The 12,029-nt window shown below is 43.4% G+C and overlaps 1 protein-coding gene across 1 annotated transcript; it reads right to left on the reverse strand.

The window, feature by feature from the left end:
* Window positions 1-6,825: 6,825 nt before the first annotated feature.
* LOC108099237 lies at window positions 6,826-8,499 on the reverse strand. The gene has a single exon (XM_017202610.2). The coding sequence runs from the start codon at window positions 8,497-8,499 to the stop codon at window positions 6,826-6,828; it is 1,674 nt and encodes a 557-aa protein (XP_017058099.2).
* Between the last annotated feature and the right edge of the window lie 3,530 nt (window positions 8,500-12,029).

The raw sequence follows: 12,029 nt of genomic DNA on the forward strand, positions 1-12,029 counted from the left end.
TTTATACCTATGCAAAAGAAAGTACAAGTCGGACTAACCTACTTTTAATTTTCAGGTTCTTCTAGTTTCAATTTTCTAATTTCAAGCCCTTATCAGTCGACAGCTGACCATTTGGATGACGCATTGTGGTAAGTTGTGGATGTGGTAAGGGCAACTTCATTAACTTAACATCAAATTAATTCATTTCTACTGTTTTTGCACCTCCTTGTGATTATGTAAAACATGTAAAACGATTAAAATTTTGGTTTTGCTTTGACCACGAACATTTATTAGTTAGAAGTAATAAACAGAAAAACATTTATCAATGAACTGGATGAAATATCATGTGCATATTAATTCATATTACGCCTAGCTCCGTAGAATCTCTCGATGATGAAAACGATAGTGGCTAGTCCGTAACCCAGGCAAAGTAAGTATCCGAGCCATGTCAAATGTTCGACCTGAATGGGAACTGCCTGCGACCAGAAACTTTCGGGATATGTTATGTTGAGAAATTTCTTTGTGGCGTGAAAGGTTCCCTTGGCCCAATGTATGGTTATGCCAGCCTCCTGGATCAGCGTCAGGAATTTGGTCAGCGGCCAGAGGAAGAGGGAGTCCTGCTGCAGCACAAAGGCTCTCGGCAGGTTTTCGACGATCGTCAGATCTTTGGAGGTGCAAAAGGCCTGGCGATCCATGTTGTGCTGGAAAGAAGAGATGTACCTCCAAGTCTCCTGGTAAATAATGTGTGCATAGGTGGTGTTGAACGAGAGCAGCAGCCTGGACCGCTCCATATTATTCATTACCACCGTCCGTGGCAGAACCCAGTGAAAGAATTCGGCATCGAGCTCGTTCTCTATGAAGCCTCGAGTTAGAGGATCCACAGTTACGACCAGTCCGCTGGCCCGCAACTCATCGAAGTTGGTCACCCGAGGCCTGATCGGGTGCGTGGTGAACAGGGCACTCAGCTTGCAGCTGAAGAAGTTGCTGAAGACTATCCCAAAGACGCTCATCGCCAGGAAGAGCTGCCTTTGCGAGAGACTGGCCCGCCGGCTGATGGGAAAGGACATTCCCAGAAGAGCCCGAAAGGCGCAGAGGTTCAGCAGGAAGTTCTCCCTCCTCAGCCGGTAGGACTGGGCGTTGATCCGACAGGTCACGAGCAGAACGAAGTTCTCGACCAGGATCAGAATGACGTATAGCACCAGGACGTAGGCGAACCACTTCTTGATGTCCATTTGCTTGTATATGTCGATTAAGCTCTTTCCTTCGCCACAGGGCACGATAACGATCAGAGAGGACGAACTGGAGGGATTTACGAAACCCAAGTTAGAAGACAAGTTATTCTTGCCAATGAGCTTCAGGCGCAACTCCATGTCGAAGGGTTCGTTCTGTGTCCCGTTTCCTTCCAGATACTTTAGCTTTAGGTTGTGCCTACGGGCAAACTCCTCCATTTGCATGACATCAATTTGAAAAAAAGGTTTGATGCCAGTTGGCGTGGACTTTGTTTTAAAGGGATTCATTTCCGTGGGATCCCTCACAAGAGCCGTTGCTCCACGAAAATCAGAAGAGAAATCAAAGATTTTGCGGGCGGTCAATATATTATTAATTCTCTTGAATTGTGCACTGGGGAACAAATTCAGGTAATGAGACGATATTATTTCATGATCGCCTACCTGCAACACTAGAACCCGAATGAATTTAAACTGATTGGCCTTTTTGATGATTTGCTTGAAGAATTTTCTTGTGGGCCTATATCGTATCCAAAGAATTATTCGTTCGTATCGCATGTCCTTAAATATCATTGCCACTCTGTCGAGCAGTTCGAGATCGGAGTAGCCACGGATGCAGACCAGAGCCATTGTTTTGGAGTTGAACACTCCTCGTATCTTCATATTGACCAACTCACTGACTCTTATTATGGGAAAACGCAGAGGGTTCCAGTCCTGAAGGGAACAGTTCTTGTTCTGGTGGTGCTGAATTACCAACAACGAGTTGAGGGTTTCCTCAGCATCAACTTTTTCAACTAGGTCATCGAGAAACGAAAACTGCTCGCACGCAAACTCCTTTGCCATAATTTGGCCGAGAACCAGAATGAGCAAAAACCTTTTAAGCGGCATTGCTGAGTGAATTTAAGGTTGTTAGCTCTAATGTCCAATCCAGTTGAAAGTGAACTAATGGCAGCGAGTAATTGAGCCAAGAAACAGTGGCAGTAGTCCAGTTTTGAGTCCGCCAATTGACAGGTGACATCAGTCAGACCAAGGACAAGTCATTAACTTAAAAGGATAAGTGGAATGAAGAACTCAACCTTAGAGTTAAGTTAATCTCCTTAATTCACTTAAGATATAGAACTTGAAGCTCCCATCAATTGTACAACGCATTAGAGGAAAATCTTGCATTCATTGCATTGCATTTATTAATTTGAATAATAGGTGGGTATTAGGTGCAAGACAATAAAATACTCGTGCTGCTAAAGACCACATAATAATTTGAAAAAGTTTGTAGGACATCCAATGTTATTACACTGCAATTACTCTTCCGGGTCTTTTCTTTCGTCCTCCTAGAGAGATCTCAAGCATAAAAACAATGATTGCGATTCCATATCCACATCCCAGAATACACCACACCAGTTTGAAATGGAAAACAGTGAGGGGACGTATGTTTCGATTTTTGTTTGCCAAGGCAGGCTGGTTGAATTGTTTTTTTAGGATGTAGGGGTATTGGTTCATCCAATGGATTGGGAAACCAGTCTCTTGGAAACGCAACATATATCTGAAGAGTCCTACTTCAAGCACAGAGTTGTTCGGAAGGATGTACGTCATGGGCAGGCTCTGGATGATGGTTAGATATTCGGACTTGCAAAATACCTTCCGACCATAGATTTCCTGGTACTTTTCCGTCACTTCCCAATAATCAGAATATATAAGATAAGCGTTGCTGTCGTTTAGAGAGGTCAGCATGCCAAACCGTGTACGCTGGTCCATGTATTTTACGTTTGTCAAGTTCTCAACCAGGAAATGCAATCCAGCTTCAGTTCGGAAAAAAGGCCTAAAGGTCGGTCCTATGATAACGGGCAATCCACTGTCTCGTAAATCCGCAAAGGTTTGAACTTGGGGGTGTTTACCGTAGTGGGTGAGGAGAGCGCTCATCTTGCAGTTGAAGAAGCTGCTGAAGACGAATCCGAAAACGCTTATGGCCAGGAAGAGCTGGCGCAGCGAAAGACTTGAGCGGCGGTTGATGGGAAACGACATTCCCAGAATGGCACGGAAGGCGCGGAGATTCAGGACGGGCTTCAAGCTGGTCAATCGGTAGACTTTGCCGGACATCCTGTAGGTAACCATTATGATGAAGGTCTCGGCCAGCACAAAGATGCCATAGACCGACATGACGTACACCAGCCAGGACTGCACGTCCAGTTGCCTGATCATTTCATCAATGCTCTTGTCCTTTCCACAGGGCACAATAACCATCAACGCAGCCATGTCGTAAGGATTCCAGTTCTTCAAGCCCGACATAGTGAGGTGAACCTGCGTGCTCAGTTGAATGTCGGGAAGTTCAGATGGGCCAACAGTTACATTTTTGGGATCCGGCAAGACTTTGAGGGTCAGATTTTGTCCTTCGATAAACTGCAAAACCCCGAGGTCCTGAACTCGGGTAATGGGTACAACTGCTTTGGGGGACATCTGAACGTTGGCTTTGGTGGACGCCTCCCAATTAGGCATCACTTTTATGGCCATGCCTTTGTAGTTAACGATATTCAAATTAAAGATTGGTCCTTCGAGGGCGAAAACATCGCCGATTCGTTCAAAGTGTGGACTGGGAAAGCGATCCAGGCGCCTAACAATTATCGTTCTCTTCGGCCGAACTCTGACCTCCAGGATTAACATTTGAACGAAGTGGTGTTCCTCCACTAGATTGCAAATCACACGAAGCATCTTGGGGGTCAACTTGACTTGAAGCCACAGAATAATTCGCTCATCTCGCATCCGATCGAAGTTGGATGCCATGTTGTGGAGAAGTTCCGTATCGGAATCCTTGCAGATGCAAACCAGGCCTAATGTCTTATGGTTAAACTGGTTTCTAACCTTCACTACTTCAAGCTGGTTCAAGCGCAGAGTTGGGGTTTCAGGTCGGTTCCAGTTTCGCAGTGCACAGTCCCAAGCTTGATTATGTTGCAGGATCAACATCGTTTCGAGGGGACTCTCCCCATGAACTTTGTGAACCAGTTTGCTGAGAAATTCCAGCTCCATATTCTCGCTGGTACCGCGACTCAAGTAAGTCATTAACAGTGTGATTATTGTGATCCTATTAGGTAGGTCCATGTTGCTTGACCACTTTTTGGTAGTGAAGGAAAAAGACTGCATGGAAAACTTGTGGAAAAATTGTGCCACCAGAAAAATACTTAGCGGAGTGCGTTATTGCAAAGATGACAGCTGTCAGTCGATTAAGAGAAAGGAAACTCATTACGTTAAGAAGAGTGCATTACTCAGGCTGCACTTTCACATGATTAATATTAGAACAATACCACTTCAATTTGAATAAAAACTATTGCCCTGCTTGAGAAGAGTAAAGTGGGATTTATTAAAAAGCATTGTTACACATATATTATATGTTTGCAAAAAGTAGAATTGGGTGTTTATAAGCGGATAATGTGCTTAAACTCTTTTCTTAAAGTTGCAGGACGATTGCCAAGTTCTTTTTTGTATCCGATTTATGGCAAAAATTCCAGCTGTGGTTGCCGTTGTCTTTGACTTCTATGACCAACAAACAGTTCGATTAGAAAAGCCACAGTGGCAAAACCATAACCGAAAAGCAGTACAAATCCCAGCCAATTGAGTTGATGAAAGGTCAAGGCAATGGCCGTTTTCTTCTTTTTTGGTTGATCGGTAATGTTGAGGTGTGACTTCAGCGTTTGTGGGACCTGTTTCGTCCACAATTCAGCAATGCCTGACTCATAGACCCACATCAAAATTCTGGACATCGGCCAGATGTATATGGAGTTGTTGTGCTGGATGTGAATCTTGGGGCTATTATGTATGATTTCCAGGTCCTTGGAGGTGCAATAAGGTACACTTGCCTCCATTATATTCATGAACGAAAAGGATTCTACATATAATACATGGGCGTACCTGTCCTTCAATTTAAACATATGATACCAACGTTCCACAGTGTTCAAAAACTCGACCTTAGTCATAACCTTCTGCGGATCGATTTCGTTCTCGATGTAAGGTTTCATATTTATGTCAACGAGAGCCGTAAGTCCGCTGGCCCGCAACTCCTCGAAATTGGTAACCTGCGGCTTTAACGGGTGCTTTGTGAGCATGGCGCTTAGCTTGCAGCCGAAGAAGCTACTAACCACCATCCCGAAAACGCTCATGGCGAAAAAGAGCTGGCGGAGCGAGAAGAACGCCCTTCTGTGGATTGGAAAGGGCATGCCCAGAATGGCGCGAAAAACTCGCAGGTTCACCAACGAACCTATACTGCGAATGGTGTAAGCCCGGCCCGAAATCCGATCGGTCACCAACTGCAAAAAGGTCTCCACCAGGACCAGTAGAACGTAGACGCAGATAATGCAGAGCAGACATTTCATAAGGTCCAGCTGCTTGAAGACTTCCTTGATGCTCTTCTCTTCGCGGCAGGGAACGACTGTAATCAAGGACGACGAGAGCCGCGGACTCAAATGGCCCACATAAGTAGCCAGCTCTGCTTTGCTAAGAAATCGGGAAGTCAGCTGAATATCAAACGGACTACTATCATCTTCGTCTATGAACTTTAGGCTCAAATTGTACTTGGAGGCAAACTCAAGAAATGCCCTTTCCTCGACTCGAAGGGACACCTTTGAGGTTCGCTTCACCACAGCCGTTTTTCCTTGGTAATTGAGATTTTTTTCGTGGAAAAGTGAGCCCTCGGGATGGGAGATGTTTTCGATTCGCGTAAAGTGTGGAGTGGGAAAAGAGCGCAGGCGGTGGAAAGAAATCGGTTCATTGCCATTCATATGCAGTACAAGAATTCGACCATATTTTAGCCTGCTAACCTGGATGGCTAACTCTTTGAAAAACTTTTCAGTTGGTTCAAATTGCATCCACAGAATAACTCGCTCTTGCCTCAGATTCATAAAAAATACTCCAACTATATCGAGCAGCTTGATATCGGACAAATCTCCGATGCAGACGAGTGCCACTGCGTTGTTATTGAAGGTTCCCCTCAACTGGAATCCTCCAACCTCAGTTGATCGCAGAACAGGGAACCCCTGGGGATTCCAATCCTGCAGCGAACAGTTGCGGTTTCGTTGGTGCTGAATTATGACCATTGTCCTAATTGAATAATCCTTTTCAATATTCCTGATGAGGGCGTTGAAGTACTCGAACTGAACTTGCTTCGACGCCTCGATGTGCACTTGACTCACAAGGAGAATCACCAGAATTGCAAGCATCATTTTTGGGCTGATATGAAGTTTCCTTTGAACTGATTCCAAGCAGGTCCTAAAATGAACTAAGTTTCTCAGCACACGAAAAGAGGAAGTTGCGCCTCAGATGACAGCTATCACTTGACGATTTGAATCGAAATCATTAACGTAATGAACAAGTGTCATTCGTTCAAGTTCTTGTATTTTCGATTAATTTAAAAGCTTTAGAGTTGACTCTTATCTACTGAATGACATTTACCCATTTAGAAATGACCTACTTTAGATCACAGTGCTGATATTTTTGGGCCTAAGCAAAAAAAAATCTTGAACTTGCTGTTTAAATTAAGCGACACATTTAGGCGTAGTTTTTATTAAAGCGAACAAGTGTTTAACACAATATTATTTCATGATTAAATAGGTGTAGCTAAGCTTTAGAGACATCATCATTAGTTACCTCCAACAGTTACCTCGATTAAAAACACCAGACTGGCAATTCCGTAGCCGCAGAGTAGAAGAAACCAGAGCCATTCGAAATCTCCGAAAGAGAGACGACCTTCTCTCGTTATCCCTCGGTTTCTGGATATGTTGAGATGTTTTTCAGCCATGTAAAGGAATTCCCTTTTCCAATGCAAGTTTATGCCCGACTCCTGGACCTTTTGTACAAATTTTCGCAGGGGCTTCATATAAAGAGAGTTTCTCTTGAGATAGAACATTTTCGGTAAGTTGGAGACAATGGTCAGGTTACATGACTCACAAAACACCTTGTGGCCCAGATGCTTTTGGTACTTGTCCAGAATATAAAACTCTTCTTTGTAGAAAACGTAAGCAAAGCTGTCGTTGAACTGTATTATCATTTCATCTTTAAATTTCCTGGTTACACCCACGACATTTGGTATATGCTTTTCTATGAAGTTTTCCTCTAACTCCTTTTTAATAAAGTTCAGCAGTTCTTCATCGATTAGGACGGGGAGTCCACTGGCTCGCAGCTCCTCGAAGTTCTGGATCTGAGCCAGCCGAGAGTGCTTTGTGAGCAGGGCACTCAGCTTGCAGGCGAAGAAGTTACTGAAAACGAATCCAAATACACTCAGGGCCAAAAAGAGCTGGCGCCGTGAGAAGTTCCACCTGCTCTGGATGGCAATGGAATGGCCCAGGATGGCACCGATCGCTCGGAGATTTATCAGAGACCTCAAAAAGGGTTGAAGATGCGTCTGTCCACTCATTCGGAGGGTTACCACCCGCATCAGTCCTTCCACCACCACGAATGCAATGTAAACAGGCAGGACAAACAAGGCACACTTCTTGAAATCCAGTTGCCTGAGGACATCCCGAAGGCTTCTCTGCTTGCCGCAGGGCACCACGACGATCACCGAAGCGATTGTGAAGGAGTTTGCACTCTTCTTAGCATCCTGTGTGGAAACAAGTCCCGGGCTCATCTGCAAGTCGTAGTTTTCGGCGATTAAATCGCGAATATTTCCCAGGGAAAGCCTCAAAGATAAGTTGGTCTTACGAGCGAACTCAAGCACTTGCTTGTCTTCTTCTGTCATTACTGGAAAACATCCCATAGCTTCATAGCAAACGTTGTAATGGACCAGAGAACCCGGTTTTTGTATTAAGGTGGCCGTCTTTCCTTGAAAGTTGAGACTGGGATCAATGAATACTCCCTTGAAGTCGGAAATGTTCCCGACTCTTTGAAAGTGTGGCTTGGGAAAAGGTTTTAGGTGATACACGTTCGATGTTCCGTTTTTGAAATTCCCCATTTCAAACACAACAAGCCGGAGAAATGAATGCATCTCAGCCATTCGAGCAACTTCCTTCAGAATGGCTTCTGTGGCTTTTACCTGCATCCATAAAATTATTCGTTCCTGCCGCACGTACTCATAAAACAAGGCCAACGAATTGAGGAGCTTTACATCGGAATCTTGGCTTATGCAAACCACAGCGAGTAACTCGGTGACTCTGAAGTACTTTCTCAATTTGAAGCTATTGAGACCATTCGATCGTATAGTGGTAATCCCCTGAGGTCTCCAGTCTTCAATTGTACAATTAGCTCCACTTTTTTGAAGCATGAAAACCGTTGTGATTTTTTTCACGCTTGTACTTATATCAACTAATTGGTCCATAGTCTTGAACTGCGTATGATGATTTTCCATACTAAAAACTTGACTTAGAAGGAGAAACAGCAAAGTCTTCGATAGGTTATTCATTGCTGGTATTTTTATTTTAAGACCATTGCCCAATGAAGTTAAGAAGCAACTGACTCTTAGGTGTATTTCATAATTCAACGATGGAAGAAAATTTGCACTTATTCTAATAAGACCTTCAAGTCAATGATTACTCTACATCGACAGCTGTCCGTCTTTAAAAAGATCCAACGATGTACTTAACCTAATAAGTTTTCTAGTTGCTTGTGTGTGTTTTTTTTTTAAGGCCTGAAAACTTTAAGGGTTGATTTGATAATGTTGATTAAATCATTTAATTAAAATTAAAAAAAAAAAAAAAACAAAACTTATCGATGAAAACATTTATATTGATTCAAAGAAAAACATCTTAATCATTAAAAGTTAAGTCATCGTTTTTTTGGAAAAAATAATACAACACACACCAGAAAAAAGAGAATTTCGTGAAGATCACTGAGTGAAGTGATTTAGTTTTTTGCCATTTTCCGAGAATATCGCTTTCCATTGATGGCCATAAAATGTTACCGCAAATAATCTCACATCTGTCCGACTGGCATTCTGCTGGTTTTGTCTGGCGGAGAGCCACAGACAGTCATTAATCAGGCGGCAAATTGTCACAATTTGTGGCAATTGTTTGTCTGTATTTGTGCTGCTGTAATTATGACCATTTTGCTTAATTGTTTTTGTTGCGGTCGCCGACGCCGGTTATATTTTTTGTATTTTGTTATTTCACATATGATTGTTTACATTTAGCAATTGTTGGCCGCGCATCGCAAGTCGCTCGCTTTGGCTTAACGATGCTAATTTGATTAATTTCCCTTTGGCCGACACACGTCGTATACGTAATGCCCATAATCCGCCCCGTTACAGTTTATGAAACGTTAATTAGGACAGGACCGGACCGATAATTGCCGGGGCATGGGAGAATGTTAATTGAAGCACGGCACGCTGTTTTCATTATGCCGATTGAGCGAGGCACTATTCAGCGGAATGTCAATTGAGGCCGATTATGACAGTTGGCAATCATTCACCGCTAATTGCATGCCAGCTTAGCATAATATGGGTTCTTTAAAGCTCTTTAATTGCACCGAGGAGAGCTGATACTCAAATGACTTTATTGGTTTTCCACACATTTAGTATATTATTTATAGAAAGTGGATAAATCAAAAATCAAATTGAATTGCGCGCCTAGCTTTATGGCATTAATGTTACAATATTGTCCCATTCGAGCTGTCTCGTGTCATTGCCACTCAATCAGCTGTGCGGCCCCAAAACCGCACAAAAAAAAAACGAAGAAAATTTCATGAAAAATTGAATAAACAAATCTGATTATGCGTCGCGCACAGAGACACTCCGTCGAACACTCTCACACCAGCAAACCCTCGCTGTTCAATTTAGAAACCGCAATTTGTGTTTTCCTCTGTCTGATATCCATATAGTACGCACATATATATTTTTATGTATGTTCGTTTTCGGTCCAATTTCCAGCGCTGACAAATGCAAAACCCCAGCATTCGGCCGTCGGTTCACTCTAAATGTTATTTATAATAGATTTTATGCCTAGATGCCGGCCATCTATGGCCACTGCTGAAATGAACTGGACCAAATGCAAATGGCAGCCTGTCGCCGGCGTTCCAATTTCGTTCGTGAATCGGATTCGAATACCCTAATTTCGCAGCGAAAGTGGGGCATATAAATATTTCCTCAATCGCCACACTTGAATGGTGTTTTCATTACAAAAAGCTAAAGTGCCATAAATTTAGATTTTTTCTTTGCAAAATAAATGTTTCTAGTTGTATAATTAAAAGAGGAAATATTGTTTCAAGAGGATCTTTGCAATCCTAGGCACAGAAAATTATATAAATTAGTAAAATGTTTACTATCTAAAAAGTATCCTTAATGGTAATCTTTAAGTTTAAATGAACAAGTTCTCTTCCTGCTATTTGTTTTCATTACTCTGGCTTGGGAAACGGTTTAGGCAACCGCAGAATTCAGCAACAGCACAGCATTGGGGACGGCGTTATAATGAACCATTTTGTGGCTGAAAATAAAAAAAAAGTATACCCAACATATCCAAAAATGCTGCCGAATTCCTCTCAGCAGTGCATTTCCAAATGATTCATAAATGGAAATCGAAATTGAAATGGACACTTGGCAAATAGCATTTGACATTATATTAAAATAAAGTCATAAATTGGGCAAAATGTGTGTTGTGTGTCCACATCCCTTTCCCCCTTTCTCTCTTTCCCGCTTTCTCCGCATCTCCCTTTTCCGTACCTCGTCCACTTTCTATCTTTGTGTGCGTGTGCCCCGAAGCGTTAAAATTGCATGAAGGCAAATCTCAATGGCATTTATACGCTGTTGTGGCGCCGCCATTAACACGGACCAAAATGGTTGAGAGTGTGTGGGTGTATTGGTGCCTTGGTGTGGTGCTGTGGTGGTGCAAAGGCCGTTGCGTTGTCAGCCATTGTCAGCCGTGGTGTTGGCAGTACAACAATGGCCACTGGCGGCATGTGTCAACAGCTGTTGCACCGGCGCGCCGTTGCAGTTGCATAATTTTTGGTTCTCGCTGCCACTTGCCCACTCACACACACACACTCGCAAAATGGACAACAAAACCGACACAACAACGAGCAAAATGAACGCATTGATAAAAGTCAATTTAATTACAAATGGCCGTATTTAAATTTCGTTTGTGTCCCGAAAATGTCAGTGGAGTAAATTTTAACGCAGGCATCCCCCCAAGTATTTGAGCCACTCAGTTAGCTCATAACGAATTTGTTTAAAGTTAACTTTAAATATTTCAGTAGTCGCTCCTTCCTGTGTGTGCATGTAAATAGTTCACACGGCCACTAAAACGGAAGTCGCCACGCACACAAGTCAGTTTCTATGCGTGTGAGTGTGTGTGTGTGTGTTAGTGTGCCAATGCAGGCCCTGGAAAGAATGCTTCGAAATATTTTCAGTTTCATGCGCCAAGGCCTTACATTCATTGTGTGTGTTCCCGACTCGCCTCCTAGTGCCCCGCCCCCTTTCCCCTCTCCACCGCAGATTTCCTGCGCCCCAACTGTGGCAGAAAAATGGAATTGTTTATTTGCTTTCGCCTTTTCTTATTTAAAACTATTTTATGTGCCTGCTGTCCCAGCGTAAACTTTGCCAAAACGATAGAAAGTGCAAAAAAGCTGGGCCAGCACAGGGAAAGTCCTGATGGAGAGGAGCCATAGGAGATGTGGAGAAGGGGGAGGAGAAAGGGGAGAGGGGGAGGGGAAGGGGAAGGGGGAGAGGGGAGGTGTGCAGCAGCAATTGGAGTGTGAAACGTTTTCACTTCCGTGTGCCTTTGGTCCAAGTCTCCGTCGCTCCTGCAGCACTTTTCTTAACATGCACATAAAGTTTACTCGATTCGGTTGCTGTTGCTGCTGCTGCTGTTGCTGCTTCAACTGCTGCTGCTGCTGCTCTCGTTTTGGCCATGGCTTACA

Source organism: Drosophila ficusphila, unplaced genomic scaffold (assembly GCF_018152265.1).
Source record: "Drosophila ficusphila isolate 14025-0441.05 unplaced genomic scaffold, ASM1815226v1 contig_791, whole genome shotgun sequence".
Classification (NCBI taxonomy): domain Eukaryota; kingdom Metazoa; phylum Arthropoda; class Insecta; order Diptera; family Drosophilidae; genus Drosophila; species Drosophila ficusphila.

Excerpts from the sequence above, each read along its gene's own strand:
- LOC108099237 (XM_017202610.2), bottom strand. The coding sequence starts at position 8,499 with ATGGACCAATTAGTTGATATAAGTACAAGCGTGAAAAAAATCACAACG.